This window comes from Rhincodon typus, chromosome 2, assembly GCF_021869965.1.
Source record: "Rhincodon typus isolate 14 chromosome 2, sRhiTyp1.1, whole genome shotgun sequence".
NCBI lineage: Eukaryota > Metazoa > Chordata > Chondrichthyes > Orectolobiformes > Rhincodontidae > Rhincodon > Rhincodon typus.
The window spans coordinates 89,014,067-89,039,343 of NC_063333.1; the positions used below are offsets into that span (position 1 = coordinate 89,014,067).

The 25,277-nt window shown below is 39.2% G+C and overlaps 1 protein-coding gene across 2 annotated transcripts in view; it reads right to left on the reverse strand.

The window, feature by feature from the left end:
- Nucleotides 1-25,277, reverse strand: part of LOC109913710 (zinc finger protein 385D) — a 360,208-nt gene that overhangs the window by 286,901 nt on the left and 48,030 nt on the right. For both annotated transcript variants that reach the window (XM_048618223.1, XM_048618215.1), the window contains one exon: nt 6,511-6,653. In XM_048618223.1, coding sequence (XP_048474180.1) covers nt 6,511-6,653 — 143 coding nt within the window. The remainder of the gene's footprint in view (nt 1-6,510; nt 6,654-25,277) is intronic.

Genomic DNA, 25,277 nt, shown 5'->3' on the forward strand with positions numbered 1-25,277 from the left:
CCAATTACCAGGTTATGTGATTTCTTCTAAGTCATGCTCAAGACATGCCACTGAACCTTGGTCATGACCAGTGCAGATTGGAAACCTGTAAGCCTCCTAACTTGCAATCTCCCTCCAAGTACTAACCACTGTTGCACAGTAACTGGCACGCTTGGAAAAAAAAAGTACCTTCCCCTGATTTACTTCTTTGCTGCGAATGAAAACTCATTGAAAATCTCAGTAATCAAAGCATCCAAGTCACAAAACACATCTGTAACTGGAAAAAACAGAGTAAGTTGCTTTTCAACACAGACTTGTTTGGTTGATAGGAATTTTCCAGACAGCTCACTGGAAAACTGGAGCTGTAGGTCCAAAAACTAAACGGGTTGGAAACTCTCTGCATTTATTCTCGGTAGTTATGTTCCCCCTTCTTATCTGAAAACAGTGATTCATGCTGCAGTACAGCCTAACTGCTAACCACTCAGTGCTACATTGCCCAAATGACAGCCTGTCATATGTCAACTCGTATCGTAAAGTGCAGCTTTTAAAATTTATTTGTTCTGGAGTCAAGCTTTGCAAAATTGGAGCTCACATTGGAAATTCAGAAGCAGGAGGTTGATGCACCTGATTCACAGTCTGTGCAACCGCATATCAGTTAAACTAAGTGATTTAAAATGACTGGCAAAAGTAGCAAGTATATTGTGGGAAGTTTTTTTTTCACACAAGTGTCTCAGCTCTGGAATGAACTGCTTTGGAAGTATGGTGAGGCAAGTTCAATTAAGTTATTTGAGAGGGCATTAAATGGTTATTGAACAGAAACAATGTGTAAGATTGTGGGAGAAGGTAGGAGATTGACGGGAGTTATAATGCTCAATTGGAGACCTGGTGCAGACCCAATGGGCCAAATGGCCTCTTTCTGCCCCATAACAGTTTTATGATTCTGTGAAGAGGGAGACAATTGTCCAGTGCACAAACTGAGCATATTACCCTCTGTACTATGATTCGCAATGTATGTTCCAGTCATATAAAACTCTGCACCAGAACACTAAAGGCCAAAATTACCTAAGTGTCAATAGAGAACTTGATCAGGTATCATAATCAATTCTACTGATCATCCACGTGGGGACAATTTTGACTTTGGAAGTTGGTGTAAATGGGTGATTTTGATTCAGCTATTCATTATAACTTTCTCAATTTTTATTTAATTGACATCAGGACAGTTTAGCAGGTGGTTGAACTAACATTAACCATTTGACACCATCACCCAAGGTCAAAATTACTCTACTGTCTTTTCATAATGTAGTTTGTAGGAAGAAAGTGAATAAACAAAGAACACTTTTATTTCTCCCTCTCCCAAGCCATTATACTCTGTCCTCTTCATTGATATCAACTCATTCAGCACAATTCAAGGATATAAAGCAAAATAAAGTCTTGCTCTTAAATGATACATTTTATGGCCACTAGATGTTCCAAAGCACTTTCCAGCTCTCTTGCAATGCAGAAAATGTGCCAGCTAATACTGTGCAGAGTAAGCTCACAAAAACATACCAGGCAGAACCTGATAGTGGTCTGAGCAACGTGGCCCAACTCACCCTGTTAATTTTCAGCCTCCTATTTTTATTAAAAGTACCAAACAAACTAGGCATGGAGAGAACTTGACATGGAAATCAGAGCAGGTACCTCGTGACTTCAGCTTGCTGCTGGCTGCAAAGAGCCTCTGTGTTGCATGTGACCAAAAAGCATCTCTGGGCATGATCCATGGGTACCAACCTTGCCCATGGAGATTGCCATCTCGACTTTGCCAACTCAAGACCATCAGGGTACCTCCTTGATACGTTGTCTGAAAGCACAGACTTGCATTGCAGAGGCACTGGCCACTAATATTTAAAGGCTACAACAAGGACACCTTGCATAGACAGTGAGGGAAGATGTTGCAGACAATAATGAGTGGCAGAGCATAAGTCTTGGTGGAAGGTGAGTGCTTTTCCAGAGATAGAGTGAGTGAGAGGTAGTAGAGAGAAGAGTGTGGCATCTAATGTCATGCAGCGGAGAAGGTAATTGATGTTCTTTGTACATTGCTGGCCACTGTGGATATGGCACAGGTGACAAACCTGAACAAAGCTGCCAGGGTTTGGTTGTGTAGCTTCCTCTGCTGTTCCTCTGAGAAGCAGGTTCCAATCCTTTCCACCACCACCTCGACTAAGGCCTTCAGGTCCCTATCTGAGAATCATGCTGCCACCTTCTTCTCCAAGATGCTCACAACTCCATCCTTGACTGAGCAGGAGAGCTTCAGAATGCCAATGCTTATCTGGAGATGTCGGTCTTTTGGTGGATATCCAGTGAGTGGCGAATGGTAAGTTGGAGCTGGAATTGGATGTAAGGGATGCTATTGGGTCAGGGTAGATATTGAATGAGGACAGCGTGTAATGATAAGGCGAGAAAACTCATGGTGAAAAACCCTCCAAAAATCCTGATACAACTGGGACTTTATGGAAAAAAAAAGTAAGATTCAGCCAAATGTGATAATCACCAGATAATTCATTTTTTGCGATGTTGAATGAAGGAAAAATATTGGTTTACTTAGGGAAGACAGTAGTTTTCATCCATGGGTGGTCCATGCCTGCAGATTTACTTGGAAGTCTGCTTGAATTTAAAGGCTTCTGCCCATTGCTGGTTAGATACTAGGGCCTCAAACCCATTGCCACTAAAGTGGTTACTTAAAGGCCTCAATTGGCTTCGACGTGGGAAGACCATCCTGGGCCAACCTGCCTCAGATGTAATCAAGGTGACTCAGGAAAGCAATGAGGTTTCCACCTCACAGCATCTCACTCAATTAATTGAGCCCCTTACCTTGCAACCCACCTTCAAGGATGGAATAAAATGCTGGCCTAGGAAAGATGAAATCATAGCAAGGTTGGTAAATGGGGATGAAAACGATAACATCTAGGCATTGAGTGGTGGGAGACTATGTGGGACTATGCTACCTCCAAGCAATATCAACTCAATGCACAGCATTAGTTTACATTTGAGTGTTGATGACATCCTAAAGTACCTCACTCAACTCCTCCACTGTTGCTTAACTATCACGCTCCCTGTCCCACAGCCGACACAAGACAAGACGGAGTTTTTTCCAAATAAATATAAAGAATACTGAAGTCATTGACATTGGTGCCCAATCTAAACTCTGTTCCCTGGCTACCATCTCCAGCCCTTCCCCTGGGAAATGTCTGAGGATAAATCAGACTGCTTACAATCTTGATGTCATAGCTAACCACAAAATGTTAAAACCACTAAGCCCACTTTATTTCCATCTTTGAAACATTGCCTGAATTTGTTCCTGTCTCAGTTCATGTTACTGAAACTGTTGCTGCCTTTATTTGCTCTGGACATGTTTATTGCATCGCAGTCCTAGCAGGTGTTCCATATCCAACTATTGCCTGTGCCTTTACTTATACCAAGTCCAGTTCATTATTAACCCTCTGCCTCCACATATATGTTGGCTCCTCGTCAAGCATTGTTCAAATTTCTCCAGCATCTTATTCCTCCATGTTTTTGTAACCTTCTCCAGTCCTATAATTCTTCAAGTTATCTGTAGTCCTCCAATTCTGCTTTCTTGCATACGCTTCATTTTAATTGCTTGACGGCCGTAGCTTCAGTGCAAACATCCTCAGCTCCTGAAATCTCTCTCTAAACTCTCTGTCTCTTTATCTCTTTGCTTCTTTCGGATGCTCATTAAACCCACCACTTTGACAAGATTTCAGTCACCTGCTGACATATATGTGGATCAGTGTCAATGTTGGTTCGATTAATGTGAAGTATCTTGGAACCTCTTATGCTGTAAGTCATTAAGTTCAAAATATTTGTCAACCTTTAATCACATGGGTTTTTTTACTACATCTTCTCCAGTAAGACCATAACATATAGGAGCAGAAGTAGGACATTCAGCCCACACTCGGCCATTCAATGACATTGTGGCTGATCTGATAATCTTTAATTCCACTTTCTTAACTTAGCTCCATAAACACTGACTCCCTTCCTAATTAAAAATTTCTTTCCCAGTCTTTAATATGCTCAGAAACCCATCCGCTACAGCCTCTGCAGTAAAGAATTCCAGACTCACTAACTTTAGAGAAGAAATTTCTCCCATTTCTGTTTTCAATGGACAACCTCACACTCTGTAATAATAACCTCTGGTCTTAACTCGCACACAAGTTGAAACAACCTCTCTGCATCTACCCTATCAAGCCCTCTAAGAATTTTTTGTTTCAGTAAGGTCTGTCCTCATTTTTCTGACCTCCAATGAGAACAAGCCAAATTTAGTTAACATGTTTTCATTAGAATATCTCTCCACTCTTGAATCAACTCAACCTTTTTTGAACTTCCTCCAATACCAGTATATCTTTTCTTAGACAGGGGCACCAAAACATTTACAGTATTCCAGGTGTAGTCTAACTAGGCCTTGTGTAGCTTTAGTAAATTCCTATTTTCATGCTCCATCCTTTTGAAATAAAGGCCCACATTTAATTTGCCTCCCTAATACCATCTGAACTTTGAAGCAAGCTTTTTGTGATTCATGCATTAGGACCCCAAATCCCTCTGTGCAGCAGCTTTCTGCTGTCTTTCCCAATTGAAATAATATTCATGGCTTCTATTCTTCCTGCTAAAGTGCATAAACAATAATGTCCATGATTTCTTTAAATCCCCCTTGATTTTCTACTAGTCTATTGATATTTTTGTGTTTGTTTTCATTGCAGAAGGCACAGAGAATTTCTTCAACTTCTCTGCCATTTCATTATTTAATGATTATTTTTTAAATAAAGATCGATGGCAGCAATATTCAATGTAACTGCTCCTTTGATTTTTGTATGTTTATAGATCCTTTTCCTTTGTTTCTGTTTTCTTGGTAGTTTTCTCTCATATTCCAATTTGTCCCTCTTCACTATTTCATCTACATTCTTCGCTGATTTCTAAAAAATGTTCCCAACCTTGTAACCTATCACTAAACTTTGCAGCATTAGGCATCTTTGCTTTCAATTTAACTTCCTTAGTCAGCCACAGATACTGAACCCTTTTCATAGAATCTTTTTTAATGGTATATACTTTTGTTGAGAGTTATGAACTACCTCCTTAACTGTTCACTATAGTTTTTATATATATTACCTTTTAACCTATTTCTAAGTCCAAATTATCTCACTCTATCTTCCTGTCTATTTGCCTTTCTATTTAAAGTTGAGACGCTCATTTCAAACCCAAACTTCCCTTCTTCAAACTAAATATGAAAGTTTCTCATGTTATGATCAGTCTTACCTAAAGGATCCTTTACTAGGAAGTAATGTATAAGCCCTGTCTCATTACACATTATCAGATCTAAAATAACTTGCTCTCTAGTTGATTGTAGAATGTAATTAGCAGTACTCACAAACAACCAAGCAATGTTTTGAGAATTTTGTAGCTAGTTTTAGTGCTAAGCAGTTGTACAAAACTCAGCCTTACAGCTGCAATATGTTACAAAGCATGTGGTTCTTTGACAATTTACAAGAAAATACTTTGTATTTTATACCGATATCCATATGTCAGATTAGTCTGAGAAACATTTTCAGGGATTTACGAAGGTGTTGTTGTAAGTACAGTACAAAGGTAAGTTCTTAGCTTTCCTTTCTGGACCTTTTCCTAGTTCAGCAACCAACACTCCACTGTGGAAGAATTCAGCTTTTTCTTTTGATAACCCACCACCAAATTACCAATCATGCCCACCAGGGCAATGCAACAATAATAAAAATGAAAAAGGGGGAAAACAAGGGAATGGATTAAACTAAACTGGAACTGGTAAGGGAGAAAATGCACCTGAACGCCTGCACTGCTCACTTCTCTCTGAGACCCCAGCTCCTAGATATTTTTCTAATCAACCTGTTCAGATGTATTATATCACAACTCTGGTGCAGGGGGGACTTGAACCTGGGATTCCTGGTTCAAAAGGTAGGGACGCTACCACCATGCCAGCCCCTAAATACAAAGGTCCAACTAACATCACTTGTTCTCAATCAACTCTGGAGTGGCTTTGTTTCAGACTTAAAGGATCCTGCATTTCTAACTCTTGACAGCTTCCATTTGTTGGGACAAAGAGCAATGCACTACATTTATGTGTATGAAAGGTTTGTGCATAAAATGTTGATATAACTTATTTATTAGATAACATGTTTAATGAAAATCAAAAAAACTTCACAGCAACAATGTTTTATTTCATGTAGGAATTATTCTTTTTTTTAGTATCTGGAGAATAAAATGTAAAACGGCTCTCCAACAGCCACAGATGCATCATATGCATCTTACATTCAAACAATCTAACGTGCAGGTTTATCATTAAGTAAAATTATAAACAGTCTAAGAGCATACTTGTGGACATTTTCCAAAGAACTCATCCTGCATGGCTGCCATCCATTCCTCTTTCTGAAATATTAAAGCAGTCACTGCAATGTTACTACATCACCCCTCAAAGTTATCTCTGATCAATAACAGAACCAAAGAACTCACCGCATTAAAATTTGGGAATAAGCTGACCGCGGCAGCAGAGTCCAGAGGGAATGGAAGAAATGGTTTAACATCCAAGGCCGGCTGCATAGCTGGGACTGGCGGCCGCATTAAGGCGGGAAGTGCATTGCTTTGGCATGTGCCGCCTGTAGAGAAGAGACAAAAAAGTCAACATTTGTTTTCGCATGCTCTTGTGTTGTTATTTTTGCATTCTGCACCAGACTAAAGACAACAGCCAAAACTGGAAAAAATAAGCTTAAGGAACTGTTTCAACCACCCACTTCAAAAAATACACCACAGCAACTTCACTGCAGTTATCACCGGCACCAGGAAATGAATAATAGCACAGACAGATGTCCATTGCTGATTAATCTATGGACCGGCAGAAAATAAAATATTTTGGATCGTTGTGCTCAGAGGAGTGTAATTCATTGAAGGTAATACTGACAAGCTGATCTCTGCTGATAAAGCTACACAAGCTGCTCACTACCCTGGGGTGAGCTCAAAACTGAAAATAGGCGCGATTCCAAGTCTCTGATCATCGAATTGAAATGAGTTTTTACATTCTGTGGGAAAAATATGCTAATGAGCAAAAAATCACAGTACATACTGATGAGCAGCAGTGTGTTTACATACCACTGCAAATGTGTAAATTTGTTTGCTTCTTGCCACAAGGCACAGTACTACCCTTTGTCAGCTGCCAAGAATATAAAATGGTTCAGACCTAAATAACACTGCGGTTTCAATTATTTTCCAAATTACAGTTCTTTTAATATTAATTGAAAAGTAACTGAGTCAAAGGATTGATGTTAAGAAAAAAAATAACTGAGTTACCATCATTCATGTCTGGGATGTATGCATTGGACTGTGGAAAACAAAATACGGCTGGTAGCTTTCCAAAAGATATTAAAATCGAAATGTGATGGGAATTTTTGATACCACAGAACATGGCTCATAAGTGAGAACACAATTTGGCCAGCTGACTTCACTTTCCTTTTTTTCATCATTTTTGTAATGTAGTTTGGGAATAAATAGAATATAATGTTTATTTTGGAGGCAATAACTACATTCAGGATCACTACAATTACTGTTTTAATTCAAACTTGTATTTGACAAAGCAGATTTATGCATATCATGTCATTCATGGAGAATCGATTTGATTTTTGTGGAGGCAAAATGGTAGAAAGAATTTTTTTTTTAAGAAGTAGTGATGTAACAAATGGACTGCTTGTTCTAAATATAAAAAAAGTTTGGATATGATGTAAAGCTAAGATTCTTCTGCCCAGCAACCTGCCTTAACTACAGAACCCCTGCTACACCAGATTCACATTTCCATTTCCCACACCACACATCCTTGAGGTGTCTCTCATTAAAGCTGCCAACTAAATGTCCAATAGTGCTGAATTATGGTCAGTTTCATACTGTGTATTTAGGTCTCCAGGCAATTGTATTGAGGCTGCACAATGTTATTTAACTGAGAAAGCTTCCAGCTGGCACCAGAAACAGACTCAATCCAAGTCTGAACTGGATTGAAATCGTGATGCCAGAGGTTAAAAAAAGTGTTCTTACCTCTTGAGTCATTTACCTCCCTATTGAAATAACACTGCAATGTTTAATTGTTGGTAACACTTAAAAGATTACACTTCCTCTTACGAATATGAAGTTTTTACTCAATGAAATCATCTGGAATATCAGCTGCATCTTCTGATGCTTTTACATCTATCTCAACATTGTACAAATTTGATATGCAGCTGACAGAAGATGTGAAACAGCATGCCAAGGTGAGTCACCTTCTGATTTTTCTTTTCCAGGACTGTTTCTCAGATCGGTGAAGGACAGGCCAAATGCATTCTTGACCTGAGCATAGTGAGTATTTTTTTTTGTGGCCAAGAGACTCAACATGACAGTTTTCCATCAAATTGTTTTTGATCCAAGTAAACAGAAAAGGCATGCTCTGCAATTGTTTTGTCTTTATAGACTTTCTTGGTAAGGAATACTGCAGTTGAAAATTACTTGTGCCAAGAGCCAAGTGAGCAGTTTCCTTTTCAATGTTCTGGCAATGTGCACAAAATAGCAATTGTTTACCTAGTCCTCCAGCATATGTTCCTTCTGGTCATTTGTCAAAGCTTTGCTTATAACTTCCAAGAATCCTCTATTCTTTTGTTTCTTTATGCTGCATTGCAAGTTCTCTTAAAAGCAACAGATTTCTCTCACTGAACACAGCAGGCCAAGCTGCATCAGAGGAGCAGGAAAGCTGATGTTTCGGGTCTAGACCCTTTTCTGAAGAAGGGTCTAGACCCAAAACATCAGCTTTCCTGCTCCTCTGATGCTGCTTGGCCTGGTGTGTTCATCCAGCTCTACACCTTGTTATCTCAGATTCTCCAGCATCGGCAGTTCCTACTATCTCAGTAACAAGATTTCTCTGACTCACTTTTCATTTCCAACATTAACTTCAGAAAAGAACATGATTATAAAAAGATAGTTGAAAATGAAGTGAGAAGAACTTCTTTTAACAATGATGTAAACTGATTGCACTTCAATGCACAAAGTGTCCTTAATAAAAAACAAGAGGAAGCTAGGCAGTTAGATGTTACAAGGAACCAGAGATAATCAGAATTATTAAAACTGAATTATAACCTTGGGATTTGCTCATTTGATCAGGGAAGAAGGCGGAGAAGACAATAGGTAGTAACATGTACAACTAACAAAGGCACTCAACTTCATCTTAGTGCAGTCTCACACTCATTCCTTACAGTGAACTTCCACAAATATTATCATTTTATCCTCTCTACATAATCTATTTCTAACATACCTATCTGTACTCTTTCTATTCTTGCTCAAGCATATAATTCAGAGACCTGGGGGTGACCCTCCAGTCATTGCCATTCTGACCACTGCAGAGGAGAAAGCAGAATTAACTTAGGGAGCAGAATAATAGAGGAGGCAGAATGGTGGAGGACATGTCCTTTAAAGGTGAAAAGATATGGATCTCCCAGACACATGCTTACTAAATTAAATATCTCATAGCTATGTGACACACAACACTTACTCTTGTTGACCTGATGCCTTCCCAATCTCCGGAAAATGATTGAATCCCTTCTCCTTGTCAATTCCAAATCATGTCATTATCTCCCGTAAGCTCATCAAATGTTACGCATGATCTGCAATAGCAGGAGGTCAAGAAATCCTCAGATGAGATCTGGCATTCTGTCTGAACACCATGAAATGCCTCATGTGCATCTTTCATAGCTCACAACCTGGTGAGAATGCCAAGGTGGGCAACTCAAGGTAAGAAGCACATCATATAGGGGCAGGAGCAGGTTTTCGAAACAGAGACACAGTAGAGGGTCTCTGACACCTGGACACAAATGCCAAGAGTCATGGGTGATTATTTAGAGGAAAATTCTAGAGCAGCAGCAAAAAACACACGGGATTGTTCAGCATCTCCAAAGACATTGTGCACTATTACTAGCCTGATTTCTACAATGAATCAGTCATTTGTGTTGCTGTTCACCCTACGGATGGAATAACCATTTGCAATGAGTACCTGACATGGCAGGTAACAGAAAGTTTGTTAAATCTGATCAATGGCCTACAAATACAGTTTCCCGGTACTTACTCCAATCATCTGGGATAAAGAATTCCAAAGATTCACAAGCCTCTAAGTGAAGGGATTTCTCTGCAATGCTTGACACCCTTATCTTGAGACTGTGTCCCCATGTTCCAGAAGCCTCAGTCAGTGGAAAAAACCTTTCAGTGTCTTTTTGGTCAAGTCCTTTCAGAATCAGGTTTTAAGCCTTTTAAAGGAATTTTGTTTTTCTTATTAAAAGTTAATAGGGTCATACTTCCCCACAATATACTCTATTTGCCACCTTGTTGCCCACTCACTTAGTTACTCATACGTCTTTGTAGTCTCTATGTTTTCCTCACAGTTTACATTCCCACCTCGCTTTGTTGTGGAAGAAACTAAATTGACTGCATTTGTGACCAGTAACACCACTAGGTGAATTAATGCAGCTTCATGCACAAAAATGGAGCAACACTTGGAGATTACCTAACAAATTGCTAATTGTTTTTTTCATATCACTCCCTCTCCCTTTTATAAGAAACAAATAAGAAAACGTAGTTCTGTCAAAATCAGTTTAGAGCCATACCAAAAGTGGTTGTAATTATCGTCTTAGGCCAAATAGTCTCAGCACACAATTATGGTCTATCATTTGGATGGTCAAAACAATCTAGTCAGATAACTTGATGGGACGAAATTGGCTACTAGCTTTTATTTTGATTTAGACACATGAATTTTATGTTTCATTAAATATATACTTAGAGCAATAATGTGAATAACTTAAATGTTTGAAGAGTTTTCCAAAGAGTTGTTTGTTCCAAAGACTTCCTTCCAACTAGCAAGTCTTTATTACAGTAGAGTTGAAAATACACGTGAAAAGAGGGCAAATGTTTTGCACAATACTGTCAGCTTAGTGTCTTATTCAAAGCAGTTCTTTTCTTTCCTGCTAATGATGTGATGTTAACGGTGCATCTGTGCATGCACAGATAGGTCATGGTGACTGCGTTTAGGGGTGGAGCCTTATCTTCTGTGTTGAAAACACACTGAATTCAGATACTTTATCCTTGGTCTCTGAATGAAACTTATTAATATAGATTATAAATGACTGAGGACCCAGCACTGGACACATTTCTAATCTATCAGGACCATTCTAGAGTATGGGAGATTTTGGAATATTGTAAAAAGTATTCACTAGCTCTGCAACTACCTCCTTTTAGACCCTTAGCGAAGTAAGTTCTCAGATCCTGGTGATTAATCAGTTTTTATTCCCCCAGATTTCTCCAATACTAGGTTTTAAAGTCAGTGCAGGGTAGAGGAAGGGGTGATTTACTCGATCAATAACTGGAGTGAATAGGTTTTCTTAAGAGCATAGGTTCAACATGCTGGCTTCGTTTTCAATGGAGTTTAGCAGAGTGAGGTATGACTTGATTGATGTGTGTGGTGATGAATGATCTTGGCAGGGTGGACATGGGAAGGATTTTTCCTTTTGTGGGTGAGTTCAGAACTAGAGGCACCATTTTTAAAATTGGGGGGATCACCCTTTTAGGAGCGAGATAGAATCACAGAATCCCTACAGTGCGGAAAAAGAACACTTGGCCCGTCAAGTATACACCAATCTTCCAAAGCGGTGAGGTGAAATATTTTCATTCGGGAGTTATACAACTTTGGAACTCTCTGACACTGAAGTGGGATCATTGAATCGTTTAAGGAAAGGTCGATTGATCCTTTAATCAGCAAACACAATTGACACTGACTTATTTACATATGGTGGGCAGCTTCCAATTTTAGCATCTGCTCAGCTCCAGATCACAACTGTGAACTTGGGATGGATAAGGTGGTGTTGGGCTGGGCACTCCCCTATTTTACAGTCCTCCCTGCTGAAAGCATAGTCAGCACAGGTCTACAATATCCAGCCCTCTGAACAGGATTCTTTCTCAAATAGAAAGTTATATTTGTGATTCTCCAGTGTGCTGTGACCATTCCAGAATTCACGGAATTTTTCAAGGTTAGGAACAGGGTAGGACATTCAGCCTATAAATCCTGCTCAGCCATTTAATCATGTCTTTTATCCACACTGTCCCCATGATTCTTTATATGACTGGTAATCAGAAATCTATCAAGCTCTACTTTAAACATACTTAAAGACTGAGCTTCCACAGGCCTCTATGGTATAGAACTTCAATGTATCATAACCAACATCTCAGTCCTAAATGCCAGCATCAGTATATTTAAATTCTTCCCTGTGGTACAAGACTGTCTTACCTGCATCTACACTATCTGGTTATTTGTATCTTTAAGTATTTTGCCAATTTAACCTCTCCTTTTTCAAAACTCTACACAATACCGGTCCGGTTGGCCAATCTCTCTTCATAGGATAGCCTCACTATTCCAGGAATAAGTCTGCCAAACCTTCGTTAAGGTCCTTCAATGGCAGTAATATCTTTTCTGAGATAGAAAGACCAAAACTACACATAGTACTCGATATAATTCTATATAATTCAGGCATGACTTCACTTCTCCTGTACTCAAATCCTCTTATGGATAAAGGTTAACATTCCACTCTTCTGAATTGTTTGTTGCTGTTGCATATTAGTCCTCAGTGACTTATCGACAAGAACATCTAGGTCGCTTTGTACATTTATGCTTTACATCCAGTTACCATTTTAAAAAAATACTCTGCACATCTGTTCCTCTTCCCAAAGTGGATAACTTCACATTTTCCCACAGTATATTCCATCTGCCATGTTCTTGCACATTCACAAAACCCGTCCGTATCTTCCTGAGGTGATTTTACATCTCCCTCAGCACATATTCCCCCTTAGTTATGTATCATTTGGAATTTTGGAAATATTACATTTGGCATAATACATAATACCTCCACATCATTGATATATTTTGTGAAGAGCTGGGGGACAGGAACTGGTCTTTGTTGTAACCCAGTGATCAACCCGCTAACACGAGAATGATGTTTAAAATTCCTACTCTTTTTTCTGCCTATGAACCAATCCTTAATCTATAGCATGTTCAAATCCCAAACTGTTCATCTCCTTGAGAACCAATCACATTGCTGTCGACAAGCAGAAGTTGATTGTCATCATTAAGTGGCCACTGGTCCAGAGACCAATCAGCTACTTGTACAAGCCAGAGTTACACCCATATACAGCTGCTCGGCTCCAGTTTATCTGCAACTACACTCTAACCACTGCATGAACAAAACTACCGCGTAAAAAATGTCTGCAATGAGTGTCAGGTTACTTGGTTGCAAAACATGCAGCAGTCCTCAGTTTTTAGAATAGTTATTTTCTCATTTCTGTCCACAATTAAAGAATACAGGAAAAATAAAAAGATACAGTTTTCACAATTATACATCTTTGCTATCTATTTGATTCCATCCCTAACATCTTTATTTAGTCATGGATGTTGTATACTTATCACAGAGTCTTTCTTTTACAACAGAACATATCTTTCTCGAGAATTATAAAATATCTTCTCAAACTGTTGCTTCACTGTTGTCTTACTTTTAACCTATTGGCATTATGTAACAGCAGAGTAAGAGGGAATACAATAAGGTTCAAGAAAGGTTCAGATTGCATATATGTGAACAGACAGAGCATGAAATATAAGGTTGAAACCTTGCAGGTGCACCTGAGATATGATGTTGTAGTGATAACGGAAAGCTCACTCAAATAAGGCAGGACTGCATGCACAATATTCCTGGATGCAGGGATATCAGGGAAGATAAAAAAGGACAGAAATGAACATGGGTTGCAGCATTGATTAAAGAAAATATTAACCTGCTGGTGAGAGCGGATATCCTAAAGGGAATCTATTGGGTTAAAGCTAAGAAACAGTGGAAATGCAACTGTTCTGAAGATGCCTAATTAGTAGGAAAGATAGAAGAAATGACTGACAGATGCAAAAACTAAAGTGTTTATAATAGGGTTATCATTAATTATTCTAATCTATGCTGGGACAATAATGTAAATGTCAGAAAGGGGGGAAGAATTTCTAAAGTTTGTTTAGGAGAATTTTTCAGATTAGTATGGTTCCAACTTCATGTAGAAAGTGTAATTACTGGAAACTGGTTCTAGAAATGAACTAGATGAAGTGGGACAAGCGTCATTAATGGAATCCTTTAAAAGGACAGTGATTAGAGTTTTGCAAGATTTAAGTTCACTATGGAAAAAGACAAGAAACAATCCAAAGTAAATACAATGAATTGTTAGAGGGTCTAATTGCAGTGGGGTTAGAATGAACCTGGCCAAGGTAAACTGGAATCAAAGGTTGGTGAGGAAAATTAGGACACAATAATGAGCTGCCTCTAAAGAGGAAATAGTCAAGTTCCAGTCCGACAACTGAAAAACAAAAATAAATGCAGAGTTTCCTGGATGATGAAAGGGATACGGAGTAACCTGAAACAGAAACATGGTGTGCATTAATGATGCCAGGTTTATACTGCAAGTGAGAATCAGGCCAAATGTTTCAAGAGGAAAAAAGGAAGGCAAATATAGAGAATGAGAAGAGCCTGATAACAAAGCTAATGGAGAAAGTTTTTAAAAAATCCATAGGTATAAGACTATCAGACCAGAAGAAATAGGAAACGGAGGAGGCTATTTGGCCACTCAATCCTGCTGCACCATTCAATAGGTTCATGGCTGATCCAACATTCCACACATCCGCTTTCCTATGTCTTCACCATGACCTTTCATTCCCAACTGATTGAGAATTTATTTATCTTGGCCTTAAATATACACAGGGGCTTTGCACTGACAGGTCTCTGTGACCAGAAGTTCCAAAAACTCTCAGCCATCTGAGAAAAGAAATTCCTCCTCATCTCAGTCTTTTATAAAAAAACCCCTTTATTCTGAGACTGTGACCTCTGGTGTTGGGCTCTCCCATTAGGGGAAAGATCCTCTCAGTATTTATCCTGTCAATGCCCTTGAGAATTGTATATGTTTCAATGAGACCACTGCTCATTCTCCTAAACACTAGTGTGTAGAGCCCCAACTTATTTAGCCGTTGCTCATAAGACAATCCCTATTTACCTTCATCCATATTTACCTTCTCTGAACTGCCTCCATTGAAATGATATATTTCCTTAAATAAAGGGACCAAAACTGCTCAAGTACTCCAGATGTGGTCTCACCAGCACCTTGCACAGTTGCAGTTAAGACTTCCCTGCTCTTATATTCCAACTCCCTTGAATTAAGGGCCGACATTTCAATTAACCTCCCTGATGATCTGCTGCACCTATATGCTAGCTTGTTTTGTGCATAAGTATCCCCAAGTTCTTTTGTTTTGCGCTTTTCTGCAGTCTTTTGTTCTCCCTTCCAAAAAGACCAACTTCTCATTTTCTCATGTTGTACTCCATTTGCCAACTTTTTGCTACTTACTCAAACCTATCAATATCTTTCTGTAAGCTCTTTGAATCCTTCTTGCAAATTGCCTTTCCACTTATTTTTGTTTTCTCTGCAAATTTGCCTATAGTATATGAATACAGTAAATGAATATTTACTTTAAATTTAATGAAAGGGATAGAGCCAATTAGGGATAAAAATACAGTGATTTACACATGGGGACAGGGTTGTGGCTGAGCTAATAAATGAAGATTTTGCATCTAATTTTACCAAGGAAAAAAATTGCTGCAGATACCATAATGAAAGACAAGGTAGATAAGAAACTACATAAGTGAAAAATTGATAAGGCGAAAGTATTAGGAGATTTGGATAAGTCACCAGGACCAGGTGGAATGCATTTGAGAATAATGAGAAATATTTGAGAATTGCTGAAAATATAGCTGCAGTGCTGACAGACTGGGGAATTACACATTACCCCTTAGTTCAAAAAGGTGTAAATATTAACACAACTAAAGGCCAGTCAGTTTGACCGTGATGTTGGAATGGATTTAGCAATGATAATTTGGACAAACCTTAATTAGTGAAAGAATTCTGGTTGGATTTGTTAAAGGCATGTTTAACTAATTTTATTGAAGTTTTTGATGATATTGTACTTTGGTACATGTGACTACAATAAATCAAATCAAATCAAAACTAGAAGATTAATGAGGGTAATGTAGTAGATGTGGCATATAAAGACATCCAAAAGGTATATGATGTAATGCCACATAAGAGACTTGGCTGCAGAGTTGAAGCCCATGGGAGGAAATGGACAGTGATGCTTACTGAGTGAATAGATACAGGGTGTAGTGGTGAACAGTTATTTTTGGACTGAAGGATGTTATACAATTGGGTCTACCCAGGTAAATAAGAGGACAACTGCTTCTATTGTTCCATATTAAATGATCCATATTTGAATGTGCAGGGAAGAATTTCAAATGTTGCTGATTAAAGAAAATTTGGAAATATCATGTAAAGACAACAATTCATTTCAAGAAAATAATGACAGTACGGTAGAATGGCTGGACAAGTGCCAGATGAAATTTAAAAGAGTAAAAATGTGAGGGGATGACAAGGTGTAGAGCTGGGTGAACACAGCAGGCCAGGCAGCATTAGAGGAGCAGGAAAGCCGACGTTTCAGGTTTGGACTCTTCTTCTGCTGCCTGGCCTGCTGTGTTCGTCCAGCTCCATGCCTTGTTATCTCAGACTCCAGCAATCGGCAGCTCCTACTATCTCAAAATGTAAGGGGATCTGTTTTTTTCAGGAAGAATGAGGAGAGGCAATATAATATACCCATCAACGCCCCACCAGCATTCTCCTCTAAAGAAGATTGTGGGCTCAGGTGGCAGAATTGCACAAGACACAGCACAAAGTGATCAGTCTGGGCGTTTTACCAGGGATTCATTATTGATTTTTCTCTGTTCTGACATATAAAGTGTAGTTTTGAGGTAATAGCACAGCGGTCATGTTAATTTATACCAGGCTGTGAAATAGGTTTGAATCCCACCATGACGGATAGTGAGATTTGTATTCAACAATTACCTGGAATGATAAATTAGGCTAATGGTGACATGTAACCACTGTTGATTGTTGTAGAAAAAAAAATCTCATTCACTAATGTCCTTTAGAGAAGGAAATCTGCAATCCTTGCCAAGTCTAGCTTACATGAGACTCCAGACCCACAGTAAAGTAATTGACTCTTAACTGCCCTTTGGAATAAGTGCTAGCCTAGCCAGCAACGTCCAGATTTCATGAATTAATTAAAAGCTACGAGATGCTTAATTTGTGATTAATAATGACCCTATTGACTGCATTGGCTTTCATTCTGTCCATTGATCGAGAAGGTCTCAAGGGAGTAGCTTTGCCTGCTACGATACAGAGATTCCCATTTTTATGGCTTGACTAATCCTGACATTTCATTATAACCAAAATATTATCTTGACAGTCTGGAAGTTGGAATTCACTTTTAGATCATCCATAGCTAATCACAAACACGTTTTGACAGAATACAAGTCCTTGCTGTTCATGGCAATAGAATAATTGTGAGCAGCAAGCTACGGGGCAAGATGAGTGTGATCAATGATTCATTAGGTTTTGGAGAAACTTAGTCACAGATACACAAAGGTACTGTCTGACCATTCCAATATAAGTTGTACATACAGAGGGCAGTGAAATCAGTTGCCCTATCAAATATTTTATCAGTCAATTTCTGGTTATGTATGTTAGTTACAGATTTCATGATGTTGCTAAGACCGCCTGTGGCAGCTTGCAATGAACCAGGGATACAATCATTCACAATTGCAGTTACAATGGCAGCTTGTAGCAGTGTAGTTCCTGTCGTGGAGGTTTCCTAGACAATAGTTTCTAAGAGAATGGACAAAAATATCTTTGCTTCTTGAGTGAGTTAAGAATTGGAAAGACAATTTTCTATGTAAGAGCATTGTGTAAACTTGGCTTCATGGTAAACGCTGTCTACCTTAGGTGTTACTTCACTTGATCAGTTATTTCTTCTTTATCCCTGTTCTTCTATTTTTCCTAATAGAAGTCTTATTATTTTGTTAATTGGTACACCCTTATTAAAAATCAACAACTTGAGCAATTAAAAATCGCTCAGTGCAAACATTGGCCAATATGCTTCAAAAACGGCTGGAGAAACATGTTTCTAAAATACCCTCAAAAATAAATCTTAAATCAGGTTGTAAATTCAACTCATGATAGTTTAAAAATCACAGTCACCCTTTAAAGACTAACCTCTCATTAGTTTAGGTTAGGGATCTCATCAACGTTCTCTGCAGGCAAAACACAGCCCATTGCCAGAAAGGATCATAGACAATTCTCTACACAGATATTTGCATTATTATAATTCATCCCATTATGATGATACAGCTTCTTTTTATCAATGACTTTGTCTGCTGCTTTATGCCATCCTGAGCCCTGAAATAATTGTTTATTGCATTTGAGAGAAGAACCCAGTAATTGGGTTCTGTGCAGATTTTCATGAGCCAGCAATACCCTGTGGTCATCAGAAAGTGTAATATCTCACTTTGGGTAGCAAGGACACTTACTTGACTTGGCATGTTTGCAGATTTAAACTTAAGCAAACTTAAAATGTATTCAGGCTCATGTGCAGCAAATTATGGCCAATAAATTCATACTAATTCAGTCAAGTGGTCCCTTAATGTAAACCTGACTGCTAATAAATGAAATCTGCTTTGCTCATATTAGTTGTTACGCAGTGCCCCCCCTGCTATATGGAAATGTCATAAGTACAAGTTATCTTGTATAAAGTATCATGCTTTGTGCTATTGCTTGATGCCTTCAGAATGCAATAAATAATAGTTAAAATTTTACTCTGGAGATGGGGGGAATGGGGTGGGAGCGGGGTGGCGAAAAGAAATGGCATCATGTACAATGAAGTAAAGATTGGTATAAAACTTGGATCAAAAATAATCACGTATATTTAAAGGAGTTCTATTAAAACATTTCTCATTGCAATTCAGGTTTAGAATTATAACAAAAAGCCCATTTTTGTCAGTGATTAGGACACTAATTATGGGCCACTAATGCCATTCAGCTGAAGTGCATTGACCACTGCTTTCATTATTAGTCTAAGGGCTGCTGTTCACCTAGTGAATTCTTGCAAACGCAAAGCACTTTTCAAAACTATGCACAAAGCTGACTGAGGGCCAGAATGCATTCTAATTAAGCACAAACTTCATAATAGAACATAGAACATAGAACAGTATAGCACAATACAGGCCCTTCGGCCCATGATGTTGCGCCGACCTATTATCCGCCTCTAAGATCAAACTACCCCGCATATCCTACATTTTACTATCATCCATGTGCCTATCCAAGAGTCGCTTAAATGTCCCTAATGTATCTGACTCCACTACCACTACCAGCAGCACATTCCACACACCCACCGCTCTCTGTGTAAAGAACCTACCTCTGACATCTCCCCTATACCTTCCTCCAGTCACCTTAAAATTATGCCCCTTCGTAATAGTCATTTCCACCCTGGGAAAACGTCTCTGGGTATCCACTCTATCTTTGCCTCTCATCATCTTGTACACCTCTATCAAGTCACCTCTCATCCTTCTTCGCTCCAATGAGAAAAGCCCTATCTCCCTCAACCTTTCCTCATAAAACCTGCCCTCCAGTCCAGGCAGCATTTTGGTAAATCTCCTGTGCACCCTCTCTAAAGCATCGACATCCTTCCTATAATGAGGCGACGAGAACTGAACACAATATTCCAAGTGTGGTCTAACCAGGGTTTTATAGAGCTGCAGCATAACCTCGCGACTCTTAAACTCAATTCTCCTGCCACTGAAAGCCATGGAATCCTTTCGTTGCTTAATGAAAGTATTAACGACAAGTTTTTCGGTTAGTACTGAATTCATGCCAGGGCCATCCATCTTTTCTTATCATTGGGCAAAAATTGTGATGTGGAGTGCACATGACTTCCTTTCCCTTCCTTAAGGGTGTGTGTATCATCAGCACAGAAGTTCCCAGATGTTCGCTGTTCTCAGATTATCATGCACTAAAGATTGGGAATGCTGTCAAATTGGGATTATATATTGCCTGTAGATTTTTGGCATTCAGATACCTTAGTGATACCATATATAATTTTGTATATTGGAAATAATTTCTTATAATATAGTCCCAGCGCAGCACTGCTACATCAACAGCTACAAACCGCAGAGTGTCTCAGACCTGCAGTGCTACTAGCACTACACTGGGACGATGTCATAAATGTCCCTGTTGATAATCATATTTATTCAGACTTGTTACTTAATTATGATAAATAAATAAAAACAAAATAATATTAATAACATCCCAATAAAAATTACATAATTGTGGAAAAGCAAATAAACTAATATTGGAGAAAAGGACAACAATCTTAAGTAACTACATAACTCCAAAACATAAGTTCCTATGTTCCATGTAACTAAATTGAGCCAGAGCCTAAGAAGAATATTTAGATTCAGGTTCTGACACACCCTCTGCTGATACAAGGATATTTGTCAGAAAAATTGTGTTTTATAACAAATCTTAATCTTTGATATGCAAAATGATAGAAAAGACTGACTCAAAAACAGCTACAAGTTAGGATATCAGCATATTCTTTACAACATTCCCACTTGTACTAGTGAATACTGTGTCTTTATTGCAGACCTAATATTCTTTGTTGAATGGGTTACATTTCCTTACAAACAGAAATCCACCTGCTTGGTCTACCTCATACTCTAGCTTTTATTTCACAAGTAAGAATGCCTTATAGCTCACAGTTATAGCTTAGCAGACGTTACTCATGGATGAAATAAAGGAAACTATCACAGGCTGTTACATGTTGCATGAAATTGGGCAAACCCTATTTCATGTTGCCAGTCTGTCATTTAAAAAATTCTGAATCTTTTTTTCAAATAATTGAAGGAATAATATGCAGAAAGATATAAAAGTACACCATCTAAAAGAAAATGTATCTTACTGATGCAAGATTTTTGACTTAAAAAGTAAACAGGATTAAAAATAAAAGCTAGTTTTATAGGAGCAATCTGCTTGTCTACTGTGCTTCTGTAAAGCTGATTCAATAACAAAGTTAAACTTTAAGACTAATTTTCTCATGTAAACATATATGAGCTGTATTTTTTCTAATGTGAACACAACAACTTGTTATTTCAAATTGTACTGTATCCTGCCAAGTTTAACTGATTTTTATATTATGTCACATTGCTTTGCAAATTTTATCACTATTAATATCAGTCAAACTGCAAAAAATAAGATCTAGCCCAAGATGCAGAGAACTTGAAATATCAAAGTCTAGGTAACATGTTTCTCCAAAGCTGAGAGCAGTGGACTGACAAACAATTTTTAATATAAAACAGTAAATCTCAGTTACTAATGGTGAACACCAATTTCCCAAGCGTAATTTACAATTTGTTGGCTTGCAGCATGACAAGGAGAATGACTATCTGAAACAATGAACATCTGCCTCCTTCCAGGGTGGAGAACATGAAATATATATCTTTTTCCCATCAGCTGTTTCTTGAGGGAGATTATTGAATTGTTTTGTTCTAACATTATTGAGTATATTTAACAGTACCTTGACAGAAAGAAAGTGGAGTGAGCACATGCCCGTCTTGAGGATCACAAACACAAGGAGTAACAAGGTGCTTTGCAAATGCCACTTGGCAACTCTGAAACATCCAAGAACCAAGAGAGTTTCCAATCCCTCAGTGTCCAGCTGGCATGTGAACACCGCAATGCTTTATACTGGTAAACGTCCAGTATCCTGCAGCAGACATGAAACATTTATTCCGGAGCTGTTATCATGCCATCTGCAGTTAATCCACCTTGATAAACCTGACAGGAGCCACTAGATGACAAGGACAATCTTTTGATGACATTGATCATGACACAAGCCCATATACAAGGGCAATGCACATGTAACAAGTCATGGTGGCTCATGAATTATTTATAAATATAAATTTAAAATGCAAAAACAACCAAAAAGGATTCCATTCCCTCAACATTCAATTGGCATGCAAACAAATGCAATGTTTCACGCTGGCCAATGCTTCCATTCTGCAAGGGCCCTACAGTAGGTGATGGGGGAAATAGCAAATGCACTGGTAATTATTTACCAAAATTCACTTTACTCTGGGGTGGTTCCCGCAGATTGGAAAACAGCCAATGTGACACCACTGTTTAAAAAAGGAAGTAGACAAAAAGCAGGTAACTATAGGCCAGTTAGCTTAACTTTGATAGTGGGGAAAATGCTTGAATCTATCATTAAGGAAGAAATAGCAAGACATCTGGATATAAATTGTCCCATTGGGAACACCCAGCATGGGTTCATGAAGGGTAGGTCATGTTTAACTAATTTGGTGGAATTCTTTGAGGACATTACTTGCATGGTGGACAATGGGGAACCTGTGGATGTGGTGTATCTGGATTTCCAGAAGGCATTTGACAAGGTGCCACACCAAAGGCTGCTATATAAGATAAAATTGCACGGTATTACAGGTAATGTATTGGCATGGATAGAGGATTGGTTGACCAGTAGAAAGCAAAGAGTAGGGGTAAATGCGTGTTTTTCTGGTTGGCGGTCAGTGGCGTGCCTCAGGGATCAGTGTTGGGACCACAATTGTTTACAATTTATATAGATGCTTTGGAGTTGGGGTCTAAGTGTGGTGTGTTAAAATTTGCAGATGACACTAAGGTGAGTGGTAGAGCAAAGTGTGCAGAAGACACTGAAAGTCTGCAGACGGATATAGATAGTCTAAGTGAGTGGGCAAAGGTCTGGCGGATGGAGTACAATGTTGATAAGTGTGAGATCATCCATTTTGGTAGGAATAACAGCAAAATGGACTATGTTTTAAATGGTAAAAAATTGCAGCACGCTGCTGTGCAGAGGGACTTGGGTGTCCTTGTGCATGAATCGCTGAAGGTGGGATTGCAGGTGCAGCAGGTAATTAAAAAGGCAAATGGAATTTTGTCTGCCATTGCTCGAGGGATGGAGTTTAAAAACAGGGAGGCTATGCTGCAGCTGTGTAGGGTCCTGGTGAGGCCACACCTGGAGTACTGTGTGCAGTTTTGGTCTCCTTACTTGAGAAGAGATATACTAGCACTGGAGGGGGTGCAGAGGAGATTCACTCGGTTGATTCCAGAGTTGAGAGGGTTGGATTATGAGGAGAGACTGAGTAGACTGGGATTATACTCATTGGAATTCAGAAGAATGAGGGGAGATCTTATAGAAACATATAAGATTATGAAGGGAATAGATAAGGTGGAGGCAGGGAGGTTGTTTCCGCTAGCAGGTGAAACTAGGACTAGAGGGCATTGCCTCAAAATAAAGGGAAGCAGATGTAGGACTGAGGTCAGGAGGAACTTCTTCACCCAAAGGGTTGTGAATCTGTGGAATTCCCTGCCCAGTGAAGTGGTTGAAGCTACCTCGCTGAATGTTTTTAAGGCAAAACTAGATAAATTTTTGAACAGTAAAGGAATTAAGGGTTATGGTGAGTGGGCGGGTAAGTGGAGCTGAGTCTCAAAAAGATCAGCCATGATCTTATTAAATGGCGGGGCAGGCTCGAGGGGCCAGATGGCCAACTCCTGCTCCTAGTTCTTATGTTCTTATGTACTGTACAAAGTGGGTTTCAAGATTCATGGTGGTTTGCTGCATAATGCACAATCTCACCTACAAGAGGACATACCCTTTGCTACCAGCTATGCAGCAAGAAACTTAGGAAGTGGAGGATAAGGCAAATAACACAGTCCCTTTCCAGATAGATGTCCACAATCTACTCATCAGACTGTGGGATCAGAAAACATAATCTCAAACCAATAGTCCCACACCTCGCGTTCCCTCTATTACTGACCATAACTGCCTGTTTTACTACAGTGTAAAACTGAATGCCAAGTTAGACATTTCAAACCAAATTAAATCAAACCACTCAAGCATACAATTGTGAATTACCATCATTTTGCATTTCCATAATAGTTATTACCGTGTACCTTGCCCATCCCATGCTCTTTTGCAGTCTGACTAAGTTGCTGCCACATGGTTGGTGGAAAGCTTTGAAATTCAGTGCAACAGCATTAGGATCCTCAGGGCTAGATGGCTGATATTGATTTTGATGACAACCTGTTCCTACTTCTTACTTCTGTCTTGAGGGAATCCTGCACCTTTGAGGACAAAGCGAAACTCTCCTAGTTATTGTCCACACCAAAACCTTTGATCTTGCATTGAAACCGTTGCAGATGATCTGGGTCAAATTGTGACATTCTTCTATATTTTCCAGATCATTTTCAGTTGTAGAAAACTGACAATATATTTTCCAGAAAAAATGTACCTGCCCATTAAGAGGCACAGGTTGGCTTTAAGAATTTTTTATCCATTCCTGGGATGGTGGATGTCCCTGGGTGGACAATTACTTATTGCTCATCCTGGTTGCTGTTGAGAAGGTGATAGTGAGCTGCCTTCTCAAACCGCTGAAATCCATTTGGTGTATGTACACCCACAATATCGTTAGGGAGGGAGCTCCAGGTCCAACAACAGTGAAGGGAAGTGATATGTTTCCAAGTCAGGATGGTTAGTGGCTTGGAGGGGAGCTTTCGGGTTATGTTGTTGCCGTGTATCAGCTGTCCTTATCCTACCAGATGGCTGTGGTCACAGACCTGAAAGGTGCTGTCTAAGGAGACTTGGTGAATTTTTGCAATATATCTTGTAGATGGAAAACATTGCTACTCCTGAGCGCCAGTGGCGGAGACAGTGGATGCTTGTGCATATTGCCTCAATCAAGCGGCTGCTTTGTCCTGAACGGTATCAAGCTTTTTTGGTTTTGCTGGAGATAACACAGCACAGCATAGCATCGAATATCCTTTATTGTCACTTGTACGCCAGTACAGAAATTCAGGACTAAAGTGAAAAGGTTTTTTTTACAATGGCTGCCTTTTAATGGTGCCATCCTAGGTACAAGTACCTAGGTACAGATCTTACAGAGTAATGTTGTTACACAAGAGGATTGAGAATTAAGGATTTACAGTCCGGTAAGAGTACCAAAGAGCAGTAGCTCAGCACATGGTGCCAGCCCCAATTCGAACAACTGTCCCGCATCACACCAGCCTCCAGTCCGCTCCTCACCGGCACTCAGCAGCAACAAGGTAAGTCACGCTGTACCCGGATTCGCCTCCCTCATGCACTCTGGGACTTTGGATTCCCCACACAGTGTTACCAGGGCTTTCAGCCCACACTGTACTGGCTCATTCCCCACACACTGTACCGGCTCGTTCCCCACACTGTACCG